This window comes from Sceloporus occidentalis, unplaced genomic scaffold (genome assembly GCF_023333645.1).
Source record: "Sceloporus occidentalis isolate IW3139 unplaced genomic scaffold, rSceOcc1.0.p SCAF_4, whole genome shotgun sequence".
Lineage (NCBI taxonomy): Eukaryota > Metazoa > Chordata > Lepidosauria > Squamata > Phrynosomatidae > Sceloporus > Sceloporus occidentalis.
The window spans coordinates 145,247,517-145,275,418 of record NW_028316984.1 but is presented as its reverse complement, the minus strand read 5'-3'; the positions used below and the strand labels follow the sequence as shown (position 1 = coordinate 145,275,418).

Below are 27,902 nucleotides of genomic sequence, written 5' to 3'. Positions count from 1 at the left end.
CCTGCAACACGATATGTTCTTTAATCAAAACAGACTGTAAAGTGACAAGGAGCATGTAGCTGCATAGCATCTTCAAAATGCCTTGGGAGAATCCTTCCTTAATTCTACAGATGTCCTCATTTTTTCGCTATAGGGAAACACCAAAAAAACCCACTGCTTTCTTTTCAGATCTCTACTATATTTAGTGAGTCTGTCACTTTCATGACGTCCCTGTATCTTGGCATGTCTGGCTGTGGGCTATTTACCCAACACCTGGATTTTAACTCTTCAGCCATGAATTATCTAAAAGGGATTCAGCTGACAGATTATCTTTATGCAAGAAAGAACCTGAAAACTCAATAGGAGGTTGGGGGGGGGGGGGTAGGGGAGAAACTGTGTTTGAGAGACAGAGTCATAGTGGCTCAGCATTCCACCTAGCAAGGGTGTACTCATCCATGAATAGTTCACCTCCAGAATAGAGAACAAGTTTTTAAAAATCATGTAGACACAATAAACTTTTTCATTCTGGACTATGTGCTCATGCTAGAAACTAGTGAAACATACGTACACTCTGCATAAACCATGTTCTGCATAGCAATCCATATGTTAGAGAGCATGACAACAGTGAATTCCACCACAGATTCTGCAGGTACTGATTACCCCTGTTCCAAAGTCACAGAAGCCAATGGATCCCTTGCAATACCTTGCAGAATGATTTTTCCCTGATGGGTGGGAAGGATGAGCAGTCATTGAATCTTACATAGATAGTTTTGTAGTTTATGTGGAAAACATAGTATAATTTATGCATGCTTCTGCCACACCAGCCAGTATTAAACAATCATTTATCATTGCCAGTACTATCATTTCACCCCTTTCTCTCTGAGGCATCAAGTGGAATTGGAATACGCTGCCTCGTATCAGCAAGTACTATGTAACTTTTCCAGTTCTACTACCCCTTCCCCTCTTGTCTGAGACATCACATATGGCTGAACAGAGAGAGAGACGCTAATATGAGTATCAAAGAGGTAATACCCTTCACTCCTATGTGTGCCTTCTTCTCTGAACAGACAGATTTCTGTGTGTGGCAGAAAAACTTATTTTTTTAAAACAAAAATGCTTGCCAGAACAAAGCAGATACGTGATTGACAAACCACTTTCAGGTGGGTTGAATATGAGTTGTGTTGCTTCCAGCCTGCAGGCGATGGCCAAAGGAGATAAGAAAGGATTCCTCATAGTGACACCTACAGTGCCGAAAGTATATATGTGTATTTGTTTAGTATTTAACAGTCTCTTCAATATACCACCCACTGTTGCAGGATACAGGAGATAAAAGGGGCAAGATTGTAACACAAAGCATTTCTTCTGGCACCTGAGAAAGGAGGCAGTGATGATGGATGATAACAAAAGACATACAAATAAAAGGGAAGGGGAAACATTACCAAGCATGTTTTTGCATCTAAAATGTCACATGAATAAAAAACTGTGTCATATTTTGATGTTCTTCATGAACCAATTCTGCAAGCAGGGGAAAAAAAGATTGCTTGGTAGATGACAGGGCAGACAACATCACCTGAACTGCTTAAACACTACTTTGAAGTAAGCTCATTAGTGACCAGGCAAGAGTAATGATCAAATATTTGTTGCATGAAAAATGATTGCCTGGAAAAATTCAAAAGAGATGTAGGAGCTGCATCTAAGATATAGCAAGTCACTTTACTACACTGTATGTTTCAGACTCTCTCTAGAGTAATATCTCGCACAAGACTTTCACAGCTCCCCTTACCTTTTGACTGTGGTTAACATTTGGCTGTTCATCGAACACCTGGATTTTAACTCTGTCAACCATAAATAACCTAAAAGGGTTATAATTAGCAGATTAGTGTATGCAAGAAAGGACTTGAAATTTCACTAGGGAGTCTGGAAACTATTTTTACTTCCCAATGGCCTTCTGCTCTGACAAGTAATCAGGGTGTGATGTTTCAAGTCTAATTCCACCAGCTCCCTCCAAAAAGTTGCTCCACTTTGTTGTTAAGCAAAAATTGACATTGCAGCCCTATATCTGTCTTAGAAGGCACCTTCAAATTGCCTGTTGACATACTGTATGATGATCCCATTAATTTTATCAGGTTTTCTTAGGGAAGGAATACTCAGAAGTGGTTTGCACTGTGTTCTTCTAACAGTGCTATAGCCTACAGTTACCTAGCGACAGCTAGTTCAAAATAATTTTTTGCCTAAAGTGTAGCAGCTTATGACATTTCTATTCACCAAATCCAAGGTACATAACACCTCTAATCAATTTACTTTTGCGTATGATACAGATGGTGTATGATACAATTTAGAAAACTGAATTGTGGAACAGGTGGCTCAGTTGTTAAGACACTGATTCATATGATTGCAGTTCAAGGCCCAAGTGCCACATGACAGAGTGAGCTCCCGTCACTAGTTCCAGCTTCTGCCACCTAGCAGTTCGAAAGCATGTAAAAGTGCAAGTAGATAAATAGGTATCACTTAGATGGGAAGGTAACAGTGGTCTGTGCAGTCATGCTGTCCACATGAGCACAGAGCTGTCTTTGATAACACTGGCTCTTTAGCTTAGTAACAGAGATGAGCACTGCCCCCTGCAGTTGGACATGACATAGGTGGGTTCCAGACCGCCCAAAAGTACGTGCTCGGCACATACTAGGGTTAGGAAGGGGCGTCCTTTCCAGACGCCCCTACCCCTAGTGTGCGCTGAGCACTTACAAAATGGCGATGCCCATTCTACATTTTGACGTAGTGGACGCTTAGCATCCGTACATCTCGGCGCCATTATGATGCTGCATGTGTGCCAGTGGCGCTTTGCGGCGTCATAATGGCGCCGCAAAAGAATCCGCTTTTTGCAGCTTCTTTTTGCTGCGCAAAGGAGTCATGCGGTTTGGCCGCTGAGGCTCCTCCACGCAGCAAATGAAGGGGCTGGCAGACTGCCCTTTTGGGTGGTCTGTAAAGTGCCTTATTAACCTTGTCATAGGGGAATACTTTTACCTTTACCTTTATGGTTCAGAACATTTCACAAGTGCCTTTATACTTGCCTGGCAGTAAAGATATAAGAAGAATAAAGTACAGTGGACCCTTGTTATACACTGGTATTTGGTTCCAAGATCCCCCATGTATAACACAATCCATGTATGCACAAGTCCCATTAAATATAATGACATAGCAAAATGGTGTCCTTTATAAAAAATGGAAAATCAAAGTTTGATAACTGAAATTTATACTTTTTTTTAACATTTTCAAACCATGGATGCCTGAATCCGCGTATAAAAAATCCATGTATAAGAAGGGCCGACTGTACTGTAACTAGTAACTAGCCATTTTCTGCCATTTTATGACACTTCAAATTTGCTGCCTAATGGTAGGCACCTCACTGTGCCTAGTGGTAGGGCTGGCCCTCACCCTAAGCAAATAATTTAAAGGGCAGATGCCACAATTGATAAGACACTGCCCTCAGCTGACCCTATTCTTGCCTCTGCACTCGCTTAAATGAAAGTAACAAAACAGGGCTTCTTTATTTCTCAATGACTATAGCCTTGTCTGCACTGGTGGCAGCCCTACTTTGGTGGCAGCCCAACCTGCCCGTTACTCACCCTCTATTTCTGCACTGTGGCGACTGTCTGTATGGGTGTCTCACTGAGCTACCCATTGTGTCTGTTGGTGTCAAGGGTCACTTGCTTCTGAGGCCAGAACAAGGTGTCTAGCTATGAGCACAAGGTTGGGTGCCTTGTTCTGACCTCAGAACAAGTGACTCACAGCAGCGGCAGATGCACCAGCCATGACTGGATGCCCATGCAGACAGCTGCTGTGATGCAGAAACAGAGGGCTCTGAACCTTTCCAGAAGAGGTAAGTATTTAAAATTCATATTAAGGCTGTTAACTTCTGCCCAGTGTTGTCTGGACTGTCCACACCAGAACTGGGGGCTGGATGTGCATTTTCTGAACAGGTTGACACCAGAATGTAGGGGGAGTCTTTTGGCCTATGCAGACAAGGCCTATTTCTAGACAGCCCCATGGGACAGGGACCTGTCACACCTCTTCTTTAAAAGATACAGTACTTGTATTTAGGTGGTACTACAGAAAACTAAATGGTGACAAATGCCCAGCCTTGTCACCTTCTGGAACCATCTCAGTTTTGGGTGTTTACATTGGTTTGGAAAACAACAATAACCTGCAACCCTTTCCTTACTTTCTCTCTTCTTTATAAGATCCTTCTACTTACCATAGATGGTACTACAAAAAGCTAAATGGTACTATAGAGAACATATTGAGAATCTGGAAAACCAACTGTTTGGACTGCAACTCTGGTCTGGAAGTTGGGTATTCTCCCAGTCCTGGAAGAAGCTGCACTCCCCTATAGTGGGAAGTGTTAGTCTTACTATAGGATTTATCTCCATCGACTTAGGTCAGGGGTAGGCAACCTGCAGCCCGCGGGCCGGATGCGGCCCGGCGAGGCCTTGGGACCGGCCCCAGCCTGGTCCTGCCACCGATTGCCGCCGGGGTCTTTGGCCTCTCGCACGCAGGGGCAAGGGGGGGCAATTATCTATAGACGCCTCAGAAACATGCATTTATATTAACATTTTTTAAAAAATCAGCAAATTTTTTTGCTTGTCCTCCACTTTTTTAAAAAAAGTGTCCACCATTTGAAAATGTTGTCCTACATTTGTCCTGGTTTATTTATGTATTTAAGTTTTTTAAAAATTATTTAATTATTTATTTTTTGGCTTCGGCCCCCCAGTTGTCTGAGGGACAGCAACCCGGCCCCCGGCTCAAAACGGTTGCCTACCCCTGACTTAGGTAAAAAAATAAACCAAAAATAAATCACAAAAGCAAAATAGTAAAAAGCAATGAAATAAACAATACAATTTTTTATAAAAACAGCACTAATTTAAAACAGTTTCAAGGAATGTAAAACATTAAAATGAGGATAAAAGTACAGCAAAATACATCCCACCAATTAAAAAACCATTCTGCAGCACCCAGTTAATAGTCCAAAGCCTGTCAAAATATGAAAGTCTTTGTCTGTTGGAAGAAAGAGGGCAGAGACAGGGGCCAATGCAGCCTCCTATAGGAGGGCATTCCAGTGCAAGGAGCCACAAAGAAGATGCACTCCCATGTGTCCTCACCAAACACACCTGTGATCACAATGGGACTGACAGAAAATTTAGGGCTTTATTATTTCCACTGTTTCATATTTTTAGCTGTTATATTTACTGTATTTTTTTACTGTAAATTATTTTGAGATTTTTTAAATCTAAAATTTAAAAAAATCTCAAAAAGATACCCCTCTGGCTTTGATTCACAAACGAAGATTCAGGAAGGACTCATCCCGCGCTTTGTACAAGCGCGTTGGTGACTAAAAAGGCCAATTCGGGATAAACAGGTCCGGTTGCAGAAAGCACAGCGGAAAGTCTCCTTGGGTGATGTTTCCAGGTTGCGGTTCTTTCTACGTTGTCGTTTCTCTTCAAGATTCGTTCGGCGTGAGCTTTCGAAAAAGGCTGCAGCATTGTGGACAGTGGGTCATATATCAAAGAGATATATGAATGAATAAAATAAAAATGGGAGCTGTACTTGAGGCCCATCAGTCAGGCAACAGGTATGAATACATTCAGATACAGACTCATTCACTCCCGCAGTATTTTGCCAAAAGCAGATGCCCGTCATCCCATAGATGTAATTCTAAAGGAATATTATGGGTGTGCTCCTAATCATGCAGACTGAATGTAATACTCAACTTGCAAAACTGCATGTGGCCCCTTCCACACCAAGGAGGCAACTTCAGAAACTGGAACACACTTCCCTGGCCATTTAGTAGCTGGTGGAGGGCAAGAGATGCCCAGAAACTATCCAGCTGCAGTTCTATAGGTAAGAAAAGAGAGCTGATGTCACCCTCCTGGATCTTCAGCAAGTACAAAAATTTATTTTATTTGTATCCCACTGAAATCTGTGAGATCTTACTGGAAATCTGGGAAGGTAACACTCACTTTCTTCTCTTGCTGCATGTGGCCACTACCTGAGTCTCTCCCTCCTCCCGTGGCGACTCTGGAAGTTAAAGTGATGTCAAACACCTTATCTGCTGAGAAATAATATTTTTTTTTCTTTTTATACTATATTTCATATACTGTTGGAAAATGGTATTTTATACAATTGAACATAGTATGCTAAGAGTTAAATGTATCTTTATTATTTTAAGGGTTTGGGGAGACCATTTTTTAAAAATGTAACTTATATAAATTACAGGCCTGTCAAAAGACAAATTTGTCATCTGTAAAATGAGAACCTTCAACATTTTAAACCATATTTTGAACACTGTGAAATTATGGTTTTGATTACAAAGACCTTGAATTTTAGCCAATACCTTAGCTTTGGAATTCCTTTCAAATCTGAAAACAGATTCCTAGAATTGTCAGGATGTGTGTGCCTCATCTCCCTCTAGTGGCTAATCCATCTAGTGAACAGTTTTTGTGTTTTTCTACTTTTAAGCCTTTGGTACTGCAGTCTAGAATTTTGAATTTGTGATGTTGCAGGTGCATTTTTTTTAATGCCCAAATGTACATCTTAAAAGATTTAATTATAAAAATTGTGTAAAGTTCAAAGAAACACATTATACCACTTATACCACTGATCATAAAAACTGACCAAAAAATAGAATTGTTAAAAATATTATAAGTCCAGTCCTATCTTTGACAAATGCCTACTGGGCCCTAAGTCCTTTTTTGCCAGTGGATGCCAAAGTCATGACACTGCAGGATACCTATGCTGATGCTGTAATATCTTTGTATTGGCAGCACACCCACTACTGGCAGAACAAGCAAAAATCTCAGATTCTTCTTCTTCATAAGATTCTGTTACTTTTCTCTATTCATTAGAAATCTTATGTTGTAACAGAATTTTTCACATAAGGAGAGGTTCTCTTGATTGGCTTTCTTCTAAATGACTGTGCCTTGTGGCTTCTCTTCCTTAAGAGGATTTCTTTTCTGAGTTCCATTTCTATGTGAAAGGCTAACCAATCAGACAAATCATTTTGTAAAAGCAGCCTTGGCACTCCACTTCATGAATGATGGACCAGGGGATGGGGAGAAGAATTCTCCACCCTAATGAAGCTGATGGCTTCAGTGTTAGTGGGGTGATATAAGTGTTCTGGGTTTTAGTCTGAAATTTTAAAAAAGCTATCCAAAGTACTGAATGTATTTGAGTGATAAGGTACAGTCTGGACCAAATTTGGATTCCTCACCCCACATCATTGGAGCTACAAGCCTCCACTGCTCCATCTCCTTCTTCTCACCACCTACACAACTACTAGTTTCAACGCTATGGTCACTCCCATTGTGCAGCAAGGAATGGAATCTGGCATGTTTCTTTGCTTCAGGAAGTGGTGTGGAAAGTAAATCAGACCTGCTTAAACCTCCCTCTCCTCCTGTCTCTTCATCATTCTCTCCGAACGATTTCTCTAACTAAAATTTTCTGCTTTACCTCCTGTTTCTTTGGATGAACTCTCTACACTGCTGAACTCTTCCAAACCTGCAACTTGTTCTCTTGATACAATTCTTACTTGTCTTCTAATTTCTATATCTCCCTCTTTTCTTCCCTCACTTCTCTTTATCTTTAAACAAGCTTCATTTATATACCGCTTCATACTGCCTAAGCAGTGTCTAAGCAGTTTACAACTGTAAGTTAATTAGCCCCCAACAATCTGGGTACTCACTTTAGCAACCTCGGAAGAATGCAAGCCTGAGTCAAGCTTGAGCCTTTTGCTGGTCTTGAACCTTGTGGTTTTGAGTGAGTGGCTGCAGTACAGGCATTTAACCACTGTGCCACCAGGGCTCCTTTAATCTCTCGATCTCTCTATAGGTTCTTTTCCTTCAGTCTTTAAACATGCTTTAGTTTCTCCTATTCTGAAAAAAAATTCTGTTGACCCCTCTTCTTTGTCTAGCTATCGTCCAATTTCTCTTCTTCCTTTTCTTTCTAAGGTTTTGGAACGGTCATTTATTCTTGCTGTCTTGAGTTTCTTGAAGCCAACTCCATTCTTGATCCCTTTCAGTACGGTTTCTGCCCATGGCATTCTACAGAGACGGCTCTCACTAAGATCTCGGATGATCTTTTACGGGCCAAGGCTAATGGCCTTTACTCTGTTCTCATTCTTCTTGATTTGTCTGCAGCCTTTGACACCGTTGATCACTGTCTTCTAGTTGATATACTTTCTGACCTTGGGTTCTCAGACTCTGTTCTTGACTGGTTTAGATTTTATTTGTCAGATAGATCTTTTGCAGTGGTCACGGGTGGTCAGACCTCATCTTCTGTTCTGTTATCTGTTGAAGTTCCCCAGGTCTCTTTCTGGGTCCCCTTTTGTTTTCTCTCTATACATTGTCCCTAGGAAAACTCATGAGTTCTTTTGGCTTTTCCTATCATTTGTACTGCAATGACACTCAGCTGTATCTTTCCACCCCTGACCTTTCTCAGGGTCTTGAACAGCAAGTTTCATCTCGTCTTACAGCTATCTCTCAGTGGATGCAGCATTGATGCTTGAAGATCAATATGTCCAAAACAGAGCTTCTCGTTTTTCCACCTAAGTCTACTCTTCAATACTCCTTTTCTGTTTCTGTTGATGACATTTCTATTCGATCAGTCCAGCAAGCCTGTAGTCTTGGTTTTATTTTTGATTCTTCTCTGTGGTGTATCCCCCAGATCCAGACCACAGCTAAGGCCCTCCATGAGCTGGCCCCTCCTTATTTATCAGACCTTCTTTCTCCTCACCTTCCCGCTCAGGCCCTCCATTCTGGTAGTCAAGGTCTGCTGTCTCAGCACAGGATTTTCTCTGCCCCATCCCAGATTTGTCCCTTTTCACTTGCTGCCCCTCACTCCTGGAACTTCCTTCCCCCACAAGCACAGGTCATCACTTCTTTAACTAGTCTCAAAATTGAATTAAAGACCATCCTGTTCAGAGAAGCGTTCCCGGGCATTGTGTGACTATTATTTGCTGTTTGACATTTTTAATTTGTTGCTTGTTCTTTTAAGCCTTTCCTGTATTGTTATGTATTATTTATATGTATTATGCTATTATTTCTTAGATTGTACACCATGGGCAGGTTTACTCTTATATATTTTATTGTTTGTATGTACAGCACTGTGAAAATCTACAGAGCTATATAAATAAAGCATAATAATAATAATAATAATAATAATAATAATAATAATAAAAAATCTGGAATCTTTGCCTACCCCAGCTTCTGGCAATGGAGGAACACTACAGGTAAAGCATGCCTAACAAATGGCCATGCAATATTCAGAGGCATCACTAGGGGATGTGGAGGATACGGACTGCACTGGGTCAGAGCGGGATGTCACCCGGTGCACTGGCGGGCTACGTTCTGGGTCTGACTGGTCTGCTGGTTCATAGAAGCATAGAGTTAGAAGAGACCACAAGGACCATTCAGTCCAACCCCCTGCCATGCAGGAACTCACAATCAAAGCATCGCCAACAGATGGCCATCCAGCCTCTGTTTAAAAATCTCCAAAGAAGGCGATTCCATCACTCTCAGAGGGAGTGTGTTCCACTGTCAAACAGTGGAACACACTGTCAGCTCTCACTTCTAATGTTGAGGTGGAATCTCTTTTCCTGTAGCTTGCATCATTGTTCCGGGTCTTATCCTCTGGAGCAGCAAAACACAAGCTTGCTCCATCCTCAATATGATATCCTTTAAAATAATTAAAACAAGGCTATCATATCACCTCTTAACATGGTTTCCACACCGTTCACCATTTTGGTCACCCTCCTCTGGACATGCTCCAGTTTGTCAACATCCTTTTTGAACTGCAATGCCCAGAACTGGACACAGTATTCCAGGTGAGGCCTGACCAAAGCAGAACAGACTGGCACTATTACGGGCATTGATCTAGACACTATATTTCTATTGATGCAGCCTATAATTGTATTGGCTTTTTTAGGTGCCGCATCACATGTTCAACTTGTGTTCTACTAGGACTCCTAGACCCCTTTCACACATAGTCTCATTAAGCCAGGTGTCCCCCATCCTACATTTCATTTTTTCACACTAAGTATAGTACCTTACAGTTCTCCATGATGAAATTTATTTTGTTAGCTTTGGTCCAGCTTTCTAATCTATTAATATCATTTTGAATTTTTATCCTGTCCTCTGGAGTATTAGCTATTCCTCCTAATTTTGTGTCATCTGCAAATTTGATAAGCATGCCCCCTATTTTTTCTTACAAGTCATTGATAAAGATGTTGAATAGTTCTGTGACCAGGACAGAACCCTGTGGCACCCCACTGGTCACCTCTTTCCAGGATGAAGAGGAGCCATTGTTGAGCACCCTTTGGGTTTGGCTGGTCAACCAATTACAAATCCATCTAAGAGCTGCATTGTCTAACCCATATTTTACTAGCTTGTTTGTAAGAATGTCATGGAGGACCTTGTCAAAGGCCTTAACAAAATCAAGATACATTATGTCTACCACATTCCTTTCATCTACCAAGCTGGTAATTTTATCAAAAAGAGAGATCAGATTAGTCTGGCATGTTTCTCAGAAACCCATGTTGACTTTTTGTTATTATAGTATTCCCTTCTAAATGTTCACACTCTCTGCTTAATGAGCTGCTCTAGAATCTTTCCTTTTATTAATGTCAGACTAACTGGCTGATAATTGCTGAGATCCTCTTTTTTTCCCCTTTTTGAAGATGAGGGCAATGTTTGCCCTCCTCCAGTCTGCGGGGACTTCTCCTGTTCTCCAGGAGTTCTCAAAGATTATTGCCAATGGCTCTGAGATTACATTTGCCTTTTCTTTTAATACCCTTGGATGTAGTTCATCTGGTCCCGGAGACTTAAATTCATTTAGATTAACAAGGTATTCCTGTACTATCTTTTTACTTATTCTGTGCTGGGTTTCTCCTATTGTGTCCTCTGCTCCATTTTCCTCATTTTGAGTACTCTTTTCCTTTTGTGAGAAGACTGAAGCAAAGAGTTGTTCTGCCTTTTCTCTCTCCTCTGTTAGCATTGCTCCATCTTCTCCATGAAGTGGCCCTACCATTTCCTTCTTCCTTTTGCTATGAACATACTCAAAAAAAGCCCTTTTTGTTGGTCTTAAACTCTCTAGCAAGCCTGAGCTCATTCTTTTCTGACTTTACCCCTACACATGCTAGCAATTTGTTTGAATTCCTCTTTGGTGATTTCCCCTTTTCCCCATTTCTTATACATCTACCATTTAAAACGTAGTTCAGTTGAAAGTTCTTTAGTCATCCATCCTGGTTTCTTGAGACACCTCCTATTTTTCCTCCTTGGTAATAGTTTGCGTTTGTGCCTTCAGTGTTTCCCTTTTGAAAAGCTCCCATTCATCCTGAATTCGCTTCTCTTTTAGTATTCCTGATCACTGAATCACCCCCAGTATTTCACTAAGTTTACTGAAATTAGCTCTCCCAAAGTCCTGAATGCATGTCTGACTATGCCTGGCTTCTTCTTTCCTCTGCATAACAAACTCCAGGAGAATATGGTCACTTCCACCTAATGATCCCACCACTTGCACCCCATTAACCAGGTCATCCCTGTTGGTTAGGATCAGATCTAAAATAGCTGATCCTCTTGTTGCCTCTTCCACCTTTTAGACAATGAAATTGTCTTCCAGGCAAGTGAGGAATTTGATAGACCTTGAGATTTTGGCTGAGTTTGACTTCCAGCAAATATCAGGATAGTTGAAGTCACCTTGCCCAGCAGCTCCACCAGACCCAGAGGGGCTTCAGGGTGTCAGAAACAGCCCACTCTCACCAAGTCTTCAGGGTCTGCTGGCTCTGCCAAATGAGTGGAAAATGAGTCTCCTCCCTTTCCCACTTGTCCAGCAGCTCTGCCAGACCTGGAAAAGGTTGTTGAAAACAAGAAGGGTGCATTTAAAAATGATCTGCACATGATATCAAATATACTAGGTATGCCACTGACAATACCTGTCTAAAACATTCCAGCAAAAGAAAGTTCACCACTCTCTTCAACCTTGAATAGATCTTACTGTCAGGAGTACTCTCCAATGTTTAGTGAAAATCTCCTTTCTTGTAATGTGAAGCTGGTGGTTCAACAGAGTATCAGAAAACAAGCTGACTCCACATTCTCTGTGACTGCTCTTTAAATATTTGAAGATAGCTATCATATCACTTCTCAGTCTTCTCTTCTCCAGACTAAACATATCAGCTCCTATAACCATTCCTTATAGGGCATGGTTTCCAGATCTTTGTTGCCTCCCTCTGGACATGTTCTGGATTGTTGAACCCTGTGGTATTTGTAATGAATGGTTGCAGAAAGGACTGGAAGTCTCTATCCCTCCAAGCCTATCTATTGTGTTAGAAGTTTAAGTGTGTAAGTTTATTCTTTCACTTTCATCTGCACACAAAAGCCCACTTTTCAAGACTTGGTCACCTGATGATGCTAGACTTCCAGCGCCACTGTGTCCATCCATCCATTGAGAGGCATAGACACAAAGGAGACCATCAGGTTCACTAAAAGAGAACCTGTTGGTGGCAGCATTTCCTTTGTCAGGGATCTGGTGGGAGGTGAAAACAATTGTCTCAGTCATCTGCTGTCCTGTAATCAGCTGTAATACTGCCACCAAGGTGGTAGGAACTTGCCTTGGACATGCAGAGCATAGGGGAGAAGATGTTCAGTCAGGGCTATCTAGCTCAAGCGATAAGCTGAGGATGAAATGCTGAAGGAACAGTTAATGGAAACAAGAGGCATTAGCCTGGTATATATGAGAGTTTTGATCTATGCATATTTTAATCTTGGTTTCTTTCACATGTAATATTACTCCATATTGTTACCAATGATACAGCCTGGGCCAAATCTTGCTATAAATATACAGTATAAGTCACAGTTACTGTGAAGTCATAAGTGTTCATTCTCCCTTGGTTTGCTTTTGAAAGTGGTAAAATCCTCTTGAAAAATCTCAGATTTACCACAATATAATCCATTTGCAAGGTATCCCATGAGTATTCTTTCTCTGTTTGGTTTGCTCTGTTGGCAAAAGTTTGCACAAGACTGCTGCCATGTTCCAAAACAACAACCTGCAGGCTTCATTTTTAACTTTACACACCAACTAAACAAAGACAGGGTTGGGGAATCAGACAAAGAGTGTTGTCATTCATGTACAAGACACTGCAATTTTTTACTGGCTATCCAAATGACACTTTTTTTTTCTAGTTTGCTGAGCTACATTTCATGACATCAACTGCAGAAAACCAGTAATTAATAATTAAAATGAATCATGTTGATGTTTTTTATCATATGTATTACTTTGTGTCTGATGGTTTGGAGCACCTGCCACTTTTGCTGGTCTCTTTCTTCCCTCTCATACATCATTATGATTTCTGCTGGGCTAACAGGAATGGTCTGCTACATTTTAGAAACTGATAAGCTTTAAATTCCAGTGATTTAATTACAAAGGAATGAAATTTGTCTCCAGATTCTTCCTCTGTTACTCTAATTTCTAACTCTGTTCATTCCAACTCTATTCATACAGTGGATAGTATTACCAGTCTTTAATGTTGTAGGTGACTTAGGGTGAGACAGAATGGGACCAGGTGGATAAGCGAATAGGAGAGAGAAGGCAGGGCATATTTGGGGTGAAAGGAAGAATGAACAGTGCAGATTGTCAATAATGGGACATCATGGAATGTTCACTTGGATAGCAACCATAGAAAGACACTGTTGCTTGTAAACCGTCACCCCTCAACAACACAAACAACAACAATGACAAAACATCCTCTTGTCTGGTTTCCCCGTCTCTCTTGTTTCCTTACTGGAAATCTGAAACTGTCATCCATCCTTCCTTTATGGCCTCATTTACCTGGTCCTCTTCAAGGCTTTGTCATGCCATTCACCACCTCCTCTTTTTAGACACACTGAACTGAGAGTAAAACTTTCTATTATGTTAACAGGGTAGCAATTTTCTGTTATAATCCATGATGGATTTGTAAAGAAAGAATTAACTAGATGGGTAGAGCCCCCTATGATCACCATCACAACATTTTGAGAGGCGGAAACGATATTGAAGTGTAGGGGTGAATTAACAAGAGTTCCAGCTATGCATGTGGTCTGATAAAACAAATACACTGTACAGAAACAAAATAAATTCGATTCTTTTCCTGTTTAAGTTAGCAGATATTTCATGCAGAAACTGCAGCTATTTTGTAAGTTAAATTTGACAGAAAAAAAGAACACTCAGTATCTTGAAATATAACCAGAAGAAAAATCTACTGGATTTTTTTAGTAGAAAACTAAATACATAGATTTTCACCAGGTCAAAATCTACCCACTTCTTTCTGCTCCACTTACTCATTTTTCAAGAATACACGAAGAAGCTTATCACACACATTATTTTCCCCATTATGGGAATGGGAAGGGGACACTCGGGGCTTCACATCACCAAGAAAAAACAGATTTTGCCACACATCAAAGTGTCCTCAGAATGGCCCCATTCCATTCCCCACCCCAAGCCATGACCATTCAGTGCTGAGGGGTGTTAAATGTTCGGCTGAGCAAAATGGCACCCCTCAGCACTGAATGGGGTCAGCTTGGGGCAGGAAATGGAATGGGACCATTTTGAGGACACTTTGGTGTGTGATAAAATCCATTTTTTCCCAGTGACGTGCGGCCCCCAAGTGTCCCCATTCCTATAAGGGGGGAAATAATGTGTGTGATAAGCTTCGAGGGCTCATTCACACAAGATAGCTAGATATAGACAGTGATAGACAACTCAGAACACAAGCTCATGTTGTCAAATGTTATGTATTCAATAGACATGTGTAGATATAGAACAAGTTGCCAGCCCTGTGATCTTTTGGTTTACATTAATTTGTCCATACCAGGGATGGACACATTCTAGAACCCAAGAACCACATCAAAAGAAAGGGAGGGAGGGAGGGGAGATTTACTTGGTTGTCCAGAGTTCAGCAAGGCTGCAACATAGCATCATGGCCTCTCACTGGGGTCAGTAATGACACTAGCATGTGTGTGGGGTGCAGACCACACTGGGTGACACCACAGAAGAGGAATGACACTCCATCCCTTTGTACAGAGCCCCTCCCAGCTTTTCCAGAGCAGCAAAGGAGAGGGCCAAGTGTGCCCTTTTGGCCGGCACCGCCCCCTTGATGACAGCAGGAGTGGGGATGCCACTGACCGGGATGACTGGGGGTTATACCATGTCCTTCCCAGTAGCTTTTTAGAGATGTATGGAAAGCCTTTGCTGTTTTAGAGGATGCAGCATATATAAGTATTCTTGCTGTATGCCTTCATGTCATTTCCAACTGATGGTAACCATAAAGGAGAACCTATCATGAGGTAGGGTTTTGTTTTTGTTTTGTTTTTTGCAAGATCCATTCAAGGGGGATTTGCCATTGTCCTCTGAGAGTGAGAGAATGTGACTTGCCCAAGGACAACCAATGCTTTCATCGCTGAACAGGGATTACAACCCTGGTCTCCAGAATCCTATTCCAATGCTCAGACCACTATACCACAATGGTTGTAACTGTTCTAGTGTTTTTTTTAAAAAAGCTGGAAGATGCTGTCATCCCCAAGACCTCATACAGCTGACAGGATGCATAATTCCTACTCCTGGTCTGTACAAACATATACCTGAGAAAGGCTACTGTATAACTGCTCAGGTACTGAGCCAGAAAGTGGCTTATAGGAACCAAACTTTGAAGTCTCAAGTCTAGTCCTCACTCACCCTACCCCACCCAAGCAATTCAACTGAGGTGTAGTGAGTGCATATAAAAATTACTTCAATATAATTTTATTCCGTTGTTTAGGTCAGTGGTGACAACACTGTTTCTGTTAAAATATACAAAATAATTATGCTTGTATCCAGGGTTGTGAATACTGTCTCTATGTGAATGTGTGTGCTTGTGTGCAATTCAGTTATAGATACTTAAATCCTGCAACCTAAATCAATTGTGCAGAATGTGTACATAAATTGCTTATTTTGCCTAATTGCTTTGCTACTCATAGTGAAAGTTTGATCCACAGAGCTATCCAAGGTGTTAAGGCCTAAATAAGTTACTTTTTGGGCTACCATTCCCACAGTCTTCCCAGTAACCTGGCTCCCTCACAACTTGAAATCTTCCAACACACACACACACTACACACATACTCAACACTGTTTGTTCAGGCACATTCAGGAATCTTTATTTAATTACTTTTCTTATAAAATCCACATGAATCATAGAATCATAGAGTTGGAAGAGACCGCAAGGACCATCCAGTCCAACCCCCTGCCATGCAGGAAATCCAAATCAAAGCATCCCCGACAGATGGCCATCCAGCCTCTGTTTGAAGACCTCCAAGGAAAGAGACTCCACTACACTCCGAGGGAGGGTGTTCCACTGTCAAACAGCCCTAACTGCCAGCAAGTTCCTCCTAATGTTGAGGTGGAATCTCTTTTCCTGTAGCTTGCATCCATTGCTCCGGGTCCTATTCTCTGGAGCAGCAGAAAACAAGCTTGCTCCCTCCTGAATATGACATCCTTTCAAATATTTAAACAGGGCTATCATATCACCTCTTAACCTTCTCTTCTCCAGGCTAAACATCCCTAGCTCCCTAAGTCATTCCTCATAGGACATGTTTTCCAGACCTTTCACCATTTTAGTCACCTTCCTTTGGACACGCTCCAGTTTCTCCACATCCTTTTTAAATTGTGGTGCCCAGAACTGGACACAATATTCCAGGTGGGGCCTTACCAAAGCAGAATACAGTGGCACTATTACTTCTCTTGATCTAGACACTATACTTTTATTGATGCAACCTAAAATTGCATTGGCCTTATTAGCTGCCGCATCACACTGTTGATTCATGTTCAACTTATGGTCTACTTGGACTCCCAGATCCCTTTCACATGTTGTCTCCTTCAGCCAGGTGTCCCCCATCCTATATCTGTGCATTTTATTTTTCTGCCCTAAGTGCAGTACCTTACATTTCTCCATATTGAATTTCATTTTGTTAGCTTTGGCCCAGCTTTCTAGTTTATGAAGATGTGGATGACTACAAGAAAAGAGATAAAGATTTTCCTAACTTAATCTTTGGACCTGGATTGTCTTCTATGGAAGAAAAACCTTATGCATTAAATGTCTCTCTCTCTACCCCTCATGCATAAGCACAGCACAGCAGTTTCTGCTATCTTTTTACATGTACGGAACTGTGTGGATGTAGCTAAACTACTTCCACCTTCAAGTAGCAAGTAATTAGCTATGAGGAATCACTTATATTATGGCATCCATTAATATTTTTACTCCTCTTTCTGGCTTAGATATTATTTGCAGATATTTACTGAATGTGAAAGCAAAGGTAAGTAGTTTCTTTGCATGTTTTGCTGTTGTTTGATGTAGATGTTTTTTAAATTATGCATATTAAATTATAAACTGATTATTTTAATATGTATGGTCTTTTAACTGATGTTATGCTCTTTTAACTCATATTATGTATTTTAAACTATTCTTACATGTTTTTAACTCATGTTATGGGCCCATCTGTTGTTGTATTCAAATTTGCTGTTTCCTCCTTTGCTCCATTGGGAGAGGTGGGTAAGATATAAATGTTGTTGTTGTTGCTGTTGCTGTAAGAGGTAACTGGTTTTCTAATAAGAATAGCAAGCAACTGTTTCTCAGCAGCAGCCATTCCTCTGAATTCCCATAGTTTTCACAGCAGTTCATAAGAAACTATGAAGGCAAGAGACAGAATAGGATGACTCTTACTACAAACATAATTGATAAAGATACTGCTTGAACTGTAACAGTCCATTTTCCTTTACCATTACTAAATGACTGTCAGATACAAATCAGCTCTTCTCATAGGAACAGAATCAGAAACAGTTCAGGCTGCATTAAAGAGGTCACAATGACCCAGCACCAATCGTGCCCATTATTGGGGCTTATTTTTTCTGATTGCAGGGTGCAAAGGCAGAACTGTACCAATGAAAAACACCAAGACCTTCAATTTACTTTTGAGAAGGACAAAGCAGCTCCTAAATTTAGGCTGATTTCTGCTTTAGCAGAGTTCAACAGAAATACTTCACCCACAAACAGCCCAGGGCAGGGCGGAGGGCTTTCCACACAAGGGCTAACATTTGCCTCACAGAATGTCTACTAAAAGCTTCGATAAAAAAAACAAAAACAAAAAAACAACAACAAGGGGTCTTGAAGCACCTTTAGTTGGCATAAGTTTTTGTGAACACCAGCCACAATTTAGACTTACATCCAAATTGGCAGAGCTCTGTAAATTTTGTGCAAAGCAAATTCTGCACCGAAATAAGCTAAATTCTTTAACCCCTGCAAATTTTGCAAAGTTGACAAGATACACTTCAACTATCTCTAAATATTTACCAAGGGCTAAATTCAGTTTTGGTTCTACCTAAAGCAGACCTGATAAAATCAAAGGGATGCAAATTAATTGTCACTAATGAGTCCATTTTGCACCTAGTTTTGCCTTTCGGGGAAATCTTTATTAACATCGTTATTTCTCTCACTTGTTAGCATTGTCATTGTTCAAGGGTCTCCTTCCTTTCCAGGATTTCATTTCTGAGAGGGTGTTTGTATGCATTTTCCCTTCAAAGCTAGAGGTTAAAATGCTTGTGCATGGATGCCAAAGATCCACGCTGCGTACAGCCAGTTAATTCACACACAATGTCATGTTTGAGTAGCTCAAGAAATTTTTGAATGTTGATTGCATGATGGTTATGCTTTTCTAGTATATCTTTAACCTCAAGAACAACTAGCCTCTTGAGTTTTAAATACTGTAGACAAAATAAATGCATACACTTCACCTCTCCCCAAGTGTAATGGGGAAAGGGGGATATGACAGTAATAGGTTTGTGATAATAAAGTTTTACACTTGCATATATTTATGAATTTTGCAAGGATATACTACTAATTCTGCCAAACACTAAAATATTTGGTAGAATTCAAAAATATAGGTGTGTTAGTCTGTAAAATCAGTATGTAGAGATCTTGCAGCACCTTTGAGACTAACTGCTGCACCTAAATGGGCAGCAGTTAGTTTCAAAGGTGCTACAAGATCTCTCTACCTACTAAAATATTTGTTTTTTCCCCCCATTGGCCATTGCAAATTCTAGAATCCACATCCCTATCCTGACTGTACAATCACCTCCAAAGTTCCTATCCCATCTTCCCCCACCTTTAGAAAACTGCAGTTCTCACCCTTCGTGCGTGACTGATGGGAGGTACAGTCCAGCAACATTTGGAGAGCTACATTGGCCAGCATGACCAATGATCAGGAATAATGGGCAGTATTATCTAAAACTCTAGGATGGGATTAGGTTGTTATATTATGTGGTCTAGGAACTTGCCTGCTAGCCAGCATGGTGTAGTAGTTTTAGTGCTGGACTATAACTCTGGAGTTCAGGGTTTGATTCCCTGCTTAGCCATGGAAACCCACTGGGTGACCATGGGCAAGTCACACACTCTCAGCTCCCCCAAACCCTGTGATAGGGTCACCTTAAGGACACCATAAGTCTGAAACAAATTGAAGATACACAACAACAACAACAACAACAACAACAACAACAACAAGAAGGAACATGTTTGAAAACATAATACTAAAAGTTGTCATTTTCAGCATGTTAAATTGTATGCACAGCACTATTAACTGCACCTTTTGTCAAAGAAGGCAGAAAGACAAATACAGAAACATGAAAGGGAAACATTGTCCTCTACTGAGTCCTGTGTTACGCAAAAAGATAATATTTCCCTTAACAGTGCTATATGCTTCTTTCTGCTTTCTCCATTTAGTAGAAAACAAAGATGCAACAGCCAACAAGTACTCTGGGAAAATTACATACAACTGAAAATTCAGCGTTCCAGAGTAGTGTTCAATATGCTAGGCAACTAGATGCATCTTGGGAAAGTGCTGCATTAATGACCACACATCTGTGACCATTTAAAACGGGTGAGCAAAGTACAGCCTTCTTTGTGTTATTGGACTGCAGATCCCAGCATCCTTATGCTGGCTAGAGCTGATATGAAATGCAGTGTGGCAACATCTTGATGGCCTCACTTTGCCCACCTTTGGTTAAAAGGACAAAGTAGCATCCTTACAAGATTAAAAATCCTTTAAAAAAGAAACATGCAAATTTTTATAAGCTACTACACTTGATAGTGATTTTTAACCAGATGATGGCTTGCTTAAAATGGTGTATGACTCAGAACAAACAGATACATTGTGTGAGCCATGTTTCAGTATGTCCCATCTCAGGGGCACCTTACTCCCAAACTAATAAATTACGTAGAGCACAATCCTATGCATGCTTAGCTCAAAGTAAATTCCACTGTGTTCAATGGGACTTACTCATTTACACACTTACTTAATGGCAAGTACCTTTAAGAGAGCCAGCATGGTGTAGTGGTTTGAGCATTGGGCTACAACTCTGGGGATCCGGATTCAATTCCCTGCTTGGCCATGGAAACCCACAGGGTGGCCTTGTGTGAGTCAAACCCTCTCAGCCCAAAAAACCCTATAACAGGTTTGCTTTAAGGTTGTCATAAGTTGGAAATGACTTGACAAAGAAGAAGAAGAAGAAGAAGAAGAAGAAGAAGAAGAAGAAGAAGAAGAAGCAGCAGCAGCTTTAAAACTATATCTCTAATTCTTTCCTTCTGATAAACAGAAACAAATAGCATAATGCCACATGCACATAACAAATATGTTAGGTTGCGATAAAGAATTGTAAGAATACTTTTACTCTTGAACTACTGCTACCTTCTATTATCGCTGTTGTGCGGCACTAAAACTGCTTTTACAAAGTAAGAAGTTAGTAGGCCTCTGCTGAAAGCAGTTTACAATAATCTGCACTCTATGCAAACTCCAAGTATTTTGATAATTGACTCTACTCCCTAACAGTTTCAAAGGCATGGTTTGTGAACAACACTGTACAATGTGTATGTGTATATGTGTATGTTTGTATGTGTGTGTATGAAGAGAAGCATGCTCTGCTACTGCTGAAAATTTTAAACTAGATTATATTCACATCACAAACTGTTCTGGGAGCTAGTTTGGCAGAAAGGCTGAATAAAAATATAATAGATAGAACAACGAATTGTGCATTTTTTGCTCCCCACTGCCATCTTTCCAACTGAGATCAGTTGCTTATTTCCCCCCATTTTTCAAGCACCCCACCTGCCTCTAGAATTCCCAGCAGCTGATAATGGTGAACAAAGCTAAACAGAACCACTGCTCGATACACTGCTTATGCATCCTCACTCCATTCAGTAGCTGTCACACCCTTTTTCTCCAGATCTCTAATACATTTCCATTCTCCACCCCCATCCTCTTTCACATTTGTCCCACTGTCCCTCTACTCACACACAAAGCTCCCTCTTTTGCCCTTATGACATCGTCCCAAAGTTTCCTCTCTTTATTCAAATATGACCTGGCCTTTACTCCCCCTCTTCAACAAGCATCTGGTAGCAATACATCATTGATCCAAGGTAATATGTTCAAATACACACACACAGTAGCTCCAGCCCAAAGCAAAGGAGAGCATTTTCATCACCAGCACAAAATATGGAAATTTGCTTTATGTCTGGGTCAGAATATGTGAGCCAAATTGCCTCCAGTCTTCATAACTGACGACTCAGCATTAGCTGTCTCTTCACTCAAATCCAGGAGGGGAAATGTTATTTCATCTTGGAAATTTTTTAATCAAAATGTATTTAGCAGCGATAAAACAATCTCCTGTGATTGCCACTTTTTCTACTTGACTTTTTTTTATTATTTCAAAAAGATGAAATAAAATTCATTGATTGAGGCACTCTGCACCAGAAGGAATGGAAACAGAACAACAATCAAGTGTCTTACCTGATGTGGTTGTCCAAAGCACTAGCTGGAAACTGAGAGCCAGGTGTCGGAAAAAATCCATGACTTTGCTTGGTCCAGGATGCTCCTGGTCTGCGCTCACCCCTTTCCCTGTGTGTCAGTCCTTCTAAGACTCTGCAAAAGCTCTGGTGTTAACACTTGGACTCTTGCTGGCTTATAGAAGAATTTCACCTCCTGCCATGGAGGGCTCTTATGGGTCCTAAAGCCCTCATGGTTCCATCACCACATATGCTCATTCACTTTCTTTGCACTTCAGGAAGCAGAATGGCATGCATTATTAACTTCTCTCTATACATGTTCATTTTTAAAAAAACAAGAACATTAACTTGGATGAGCTGATAGAGACAATTTTTCATCCATTTTTATCCTGATACTAAATAGAAAAACTGTTTGGTTTTTTTTTTTTTTTTTAATGCAATCTTGTATTGAGTCACCTCCCTTACTGCGTTCCTGACAGCAGTGTCAATAAATGGGAAGCCAGTTAGTTCCCTTTGCAGTAATTGTACAGACTGAGATTTTAATAAATGAACTTTGCCTACCCACATTAATATCGCTTCATGCTCCCCCAAAGGAGTAGCCATTCCTAAATATCTAGCCTCTCTTTTATCCACTGCAGTCATGCAAAAGCAGATTGAGAGTTTGGGCCATTTCCCATGTTATATCTTTGAGTCCTGCTTCTAACAACCTCTGAAAGTTTGTGTTTCTGCCTCCTTCTACAAAAGATTAGGAAAAGGCTGAGCCACTCCAGTTGTTTTGCATACCTGTATTTTTCTTGGAAGGGTAACATGGTATAAATGCTTCATATGGGTGTATCTGCATTGGCAGCTGGCCACCAGAAATATTGCTAAACCCTTTCAGTACATGGTTCACTCTTAACCTGTTGAAGTTGTCTGTTTAAATTATTGCTGCAAAATGCAGACACAGTTTACTGCTGTTCCCTTGAAATGTGAGAAATAGGCAGTGCAGATATTCTGGAGCACAATTCCTCTGGCCATGCTGGCTAGGGAAATTTGGGAATCATAGTTCAAAAAGGAAAAAATTTAAGTGCTAGGTGCATAGATATTCTTTCATATGGCCCTACTCAATTTTGCCAGGTCATGATGACTCAAAAGATCATACTGAAACATACTGAGCTAGTTCTCAGAGCAGTCAAAAAAGGAAAACACACATAATTTCAAGCCGGTTTATACCGCATCCCTTAACTCATCTTTGGCCTCTAACTGTTGCTGTTCAAAATGAAGTTCCATTTACTCTTGCAAGTAAAGGGACACAAGTAAGGTCAGTGGCAGGCCATATGCTTTGCATGCAAAAGTCCCTGCTGTCCCTAGGTAGGGGTGCAAAAGACCCCATTCTTAAATTTTTGAAAAATTACTGTTAGGAGACAATACTAAATTGAATGAACCAATGTTCTGGCTTTATATTAAAAATATGTGTCAGGTTCTCTAAGATGGAATGAAGAGAAGTGGTAGAATCCTGGAGAAAGAGGCCCATGGAAAATGATCCAACACCATGCATTAGATCTCTAGGTAGCAGCCCAGCACATGAAAACAGGGCATTCACTGTAGGAAGAAAAATCAATGTCTATCCCATAATTTTCAATTTAAAAGTTTATCCCATCTTTTCACTACACTTAATAGCACTTTTTTCCTTTAAGGAGTTCAAGGTTACAGCGATAGTTATTGGTGTTGTTATTTGCTATGAAGTAGACTTTGACTTATGGCAACTCTGTGAATGAGAGACCTCCAAATTCCCTGGTCATCAACTTCCTTGATCAGGTCTTGCCGACTCAGGGCAGTGTTTTCCTTGATTATGTATAGTTCTCCTCCCCTGTTAATCTTCACAAAACCCTATGAGGTGGATTAGGTTTCAAGATGATGATTGGTCACCTAGCCTCTCTGGTCCTAGGTTAACTTCTCGTCAATGTATTACTGGTTCTATGAAAGTCCCCAGGGGTCCTTGTCCCGATGATACAGCCACATACCCAAACTAGATTGCCATAAGGAAAAGTTAGTGTCTTCCATCATCATCATCATCATCATCATCATCATCATCATCATCTGAACAACAAGGTTCAGAAGCTTATGTGTATTCTAGTATTTAAGAACATGGATGTTCAAGTTAAATTAAATTCTAGTCTATCACCAAAGGCTTTAATGGGAATAAAAGATTTTTTTACATTACAGTGTGTCTTTGCAAGCTGCAACTATTGTTATTTATTGTTTTTGTTGTTATTTAGTTTGCGTAGTGTTGAGGCTTTTCTTCTCAGTGACACTTTAGTGAATGGAGCATGTAAATAATGCAACTATCACTCTTAGTACTTCCACATTTTCTTTTCCTCTGACTTCCTTTGCCTTCAGTATCTGTGAAAGGATGAGCAACTGTAGAAGGAGGCCAAGGAGGGTGTGACTGTAAATACAGAAATGAATGAATGAATAAATAAATGCCCCCCAAACCTTCTAGGGGTTATAGGGGCAATTTCATCATGTCAAAAAGAAAAAGAAATGAGGAGAAGGAGGAGAGAAAAGAAAAGAAAAAGGAAGGGAAGGGAAATATGTTTGTTTGTTTGTTTGTTTCATTTTTATGCCACCTTTCTCCCGGAAAGGGACCCAGGGTGGCTCACAAATAAAAACATTTTTAAAACCCATTACAATAAAAACAATTAAAAACATCAAATAAAAACAATATAAAACTACATACATTAAAAATGACAATGCCCACCCCATATAACAAACACCCCTTATACAAGCCATCCCATGATTATCTATTAAAAGCCTGCCTGAAAAAAACTGGTTTTGCTTCCTGATGAAAGTCAAGTAGGGAGAGAGCCAACCTAGCCTCCCATGGAAAGGCATTCCAGAGGGCGGGAGCAGCCACTGAGAAGGTCTCTCTTGTGTCCTCACCAGGAGCCCGAGATGGTGGCTGGACCAAGAGAAAGCCTTCTCCTGAAGATCATAGGGCTATTGCAGGTTCATATGAAGAGATATAATCTCTAAGGGGCAAAGACGATGGCCAGGAATAGCAATAGCAGGTACATTTCTATCCTGCTTATCAGTGCACTTAAGCACTCCCTAAGCAGTTTACAAGGTGTAAGCTAATTGCCCCCAACAATCAGGGTACTCATTTTAGCGACCTCGGAAGGATGCAAACCTGAGTTGAGCTTGAGCCCTTTCACTGGTATTGAACTCGCAACCTTGTGGTTTTGAGTGAGTGGCTGCAATACAGGCATTTAACCACAATTGGGCAGCACTGTAGTTTTGTGAGATATTTAGCCTTTTCTCTCAGAGAACTCTGGTACCACAATAAACTACAAATTCCAGGATTCCATAGCATAGAGCCATGACAGATAAAGCAATGTCAAGCTGCATTGATTCTGGATTATAGCAGAAGCTTTAGCCTGCACTTTAAAGGAGCTATCCAAGGTACTGTAACTGGTACCCCAAAGTGGTTCAGCACTGTGGGCAGCAACCTGAAATGATGGCATAGAAAGAGGGGATTTTGCATGCAACTGACATGGAAATCTAACACCAGCTACCACTTTGCAGAAGATAAGGCTATCAATGACTCCTGCTCATGATAGCTATCTGCTCCAGATTTCATCTGAGCATAAGTTGCTAGAGAACAAGAATTGGAGAGAGCTATTGTACTTATGTCCTACTTGTGGGTTTCCTTTAGGCATCTGGCTGGCCATTGTGGTCTATACAGGTGTTTGGTCTCTCAGATCTGCATGCTCTCTCTCATCCCAAAAATATTAGGACTCCTCTTAGTTATGTTTCTCACTTTCATTGATTCTTCATATTTCTAGACAAGAACAATTCTAGGCCTAGCCCTAGTAAAAATTATTCCCTAGTGGTATCTCTCTCAATCATTTGATATATAGATAAAGAAACTAGGTCTCATAATTTGTTTGTTTATTTGTGTTATTGAATTTATATCCTTCCTTTCTCCTAGTATTTGATTAGAGATGGCTTGTTTGTTTTTTCTATATGCCCTACAAAGACCACACTACCCACTCAAAAACCATCCATTTCTGCATAGATGAAATGCATCTAATATGAACAGGAAATTATTTCACTCTAACTAGTAACATGATTTTATTTTTATTTTTTATTGTTATTGTTCTTCCTCTGTGACTAATAATAATAATAATAATAATAATAATAATAATAAAGGTTTATTTATATACCACCCTTCGAAACATCAGGGCGGTGTACAACAATGAAAATAAAACAATACATATCTCAATACAATACATATTAATACATATCTCAATACATAGCAATAGCATTTAACAATACATATCTCAATACAGCCAGTGACAAACAGCTCAAACAATAAAAATACAACATCAATTCACAACACGCTAGCCGGGGCACAACTCAGTGCCTGCCCCCCCACAGGACAAAATGGCTGCTTAACTGCGCAACTGCACAGTTATGAAGATGGTCCAGTCCGAATGCATCCTCCCTGTGGCGGTGTGCAACTGCGCTGGTGTCTTCTCCGCCCAGGGAGGTGCCCGGCAGCAACAGCAGCAACAGCAGCACACACAGTTCCTCCGAGGCAGGCACGGGGGTGGGACAGGGAAGGAAGCCAGGCAGGCCGGCTATATGCGTGCCGCTCCCACCAGCACGCCCCTTTCCCCGCCTTCCCCCAGGTGTTACTCATCCCTCGGTGGTTCTGGCTCGCTGCTGAGGTGCCGAAGATGGTCCAGTCCGAAGGCGTCCTCCCTGTGGCGGTGCGCAACTGCACTGGTGTCCTCTCCGCCCAGGGAGGCGCCCGGCAGCAACAGCGGCAGCAGCAACAGCAGCACACACAGTTCCTCCGAGGCAGGCACGGGGGTGGGACCATATGAGTTAATTGGTGTTGGCTTGTATTCATACTTCAAAGTTGAACAAAACATTTCTGTATGTGAAGGAGCTTCTTCCAGGTCAAACTGGCTGTTGAAAGAGGTTGGGTAAAAGTAGTGGCAGAGACTGGCTTCCATGTCAGTGAGTGGTGAATCTGTCATAGGTTTTAATCCAAACTTCAAAGGAGCTTTCTGAGGTACTGAAGCCAACTGGCATGGAAGCTGCCAGTCACCACTGGGTAAAAGATAATTTGCCTTGTGAATGGAAAAAAGAAAAAAGAGGTGGACACCAGTCTTGGTATGTAACCTGGCTCAATCTTGACGCTTCTACTGTGAATCATGTGCTTAGGCATACAAGCATTTGCCCAAAGAGTCCCTATCTGTTCCACCACACTGCAGTCTATAGGCACTTCCCATTCCTGTGAAGATTGTTTCCCCCATGCTAAGCATGTTGCAGGAAATATACCACTCACACACTTTACTGTCCTATCAGCATAGTTGTGAATGTTATTTGTATCCATATTTGTATCAAGGTGGTTGCTATTTATATTAATATTGTACCAAGTCTCAAGCAATACCCAAGAATACCAAAACAAAAAACCCATGCCCATGATTGGCAAAACTTGGCTGGCATTAAAAAAAAAACAGCCCTCCATCACATCACCTATTAGGATGACTAGCAATCTCCTGGCATATTTCATGGGTGGACTGGTTGTGCTGCCTTCTCCACTGGGCTGAGGCCAAGCCAGGTGGGACAAGACTTCATTTAGGCCTCTTCCCAACATGTCAATAGTGGACAGGCCTTTCTAACAGTTGTAATCTGAAAAATAGTGTTTCCCAAACTCTGCCTCTTCTGATTCTCATCTTGTCTAAATTTAAACAAGGAAATCTTGTAGTCCCCTGAGGCTTGCCTCCTCTCTTGGTCCTCTTCCTCCACTGGAACTGCTCTACAAGATCAAGGAGCTTTCTCTGTTATGATTAATTTCTATTAAAAAGGAATAGAGGTGCTCAAGACAATCCGATCTGGAAACTTTACCTCAGTAAAGGCTCTCTTCCTGTTCAGTGTTAAGAAAAAACACTTTGCAGCTCAGCATGGTTTTTGACTATTCTCTCCGCATGTGTTTTTTCATTTGAGTATTTGTTTAATGTGTTTTTGAATCACCTCTCCACTCAGT

General features: G+C 40.9%; 1 protein-coding gene across 1 annotated transcript in view; it reads right to left on the bottom strand.

The window, feature by feature from the left end:
* Window positions 1-21,927, bottom strand: part of LTK (leukocyte receptor tyrosine kinase) — a 167,976-nt gene extending 146,049 nt beyond the window's left edge. Inside the window, exon 1 of the mRNA XM_089523151.1 lies at window positions 21,867-21,927. Within this exon, the coding sequence (XP_089379277.1) occupies window positions 21,867-21,927 (61 nt within the window). The remainder of the gene's footprint in view (window positions 1-21,866) is intronic.
* Window positions 21,928-27,902: the final 5,975 nt, after the last annotated feature.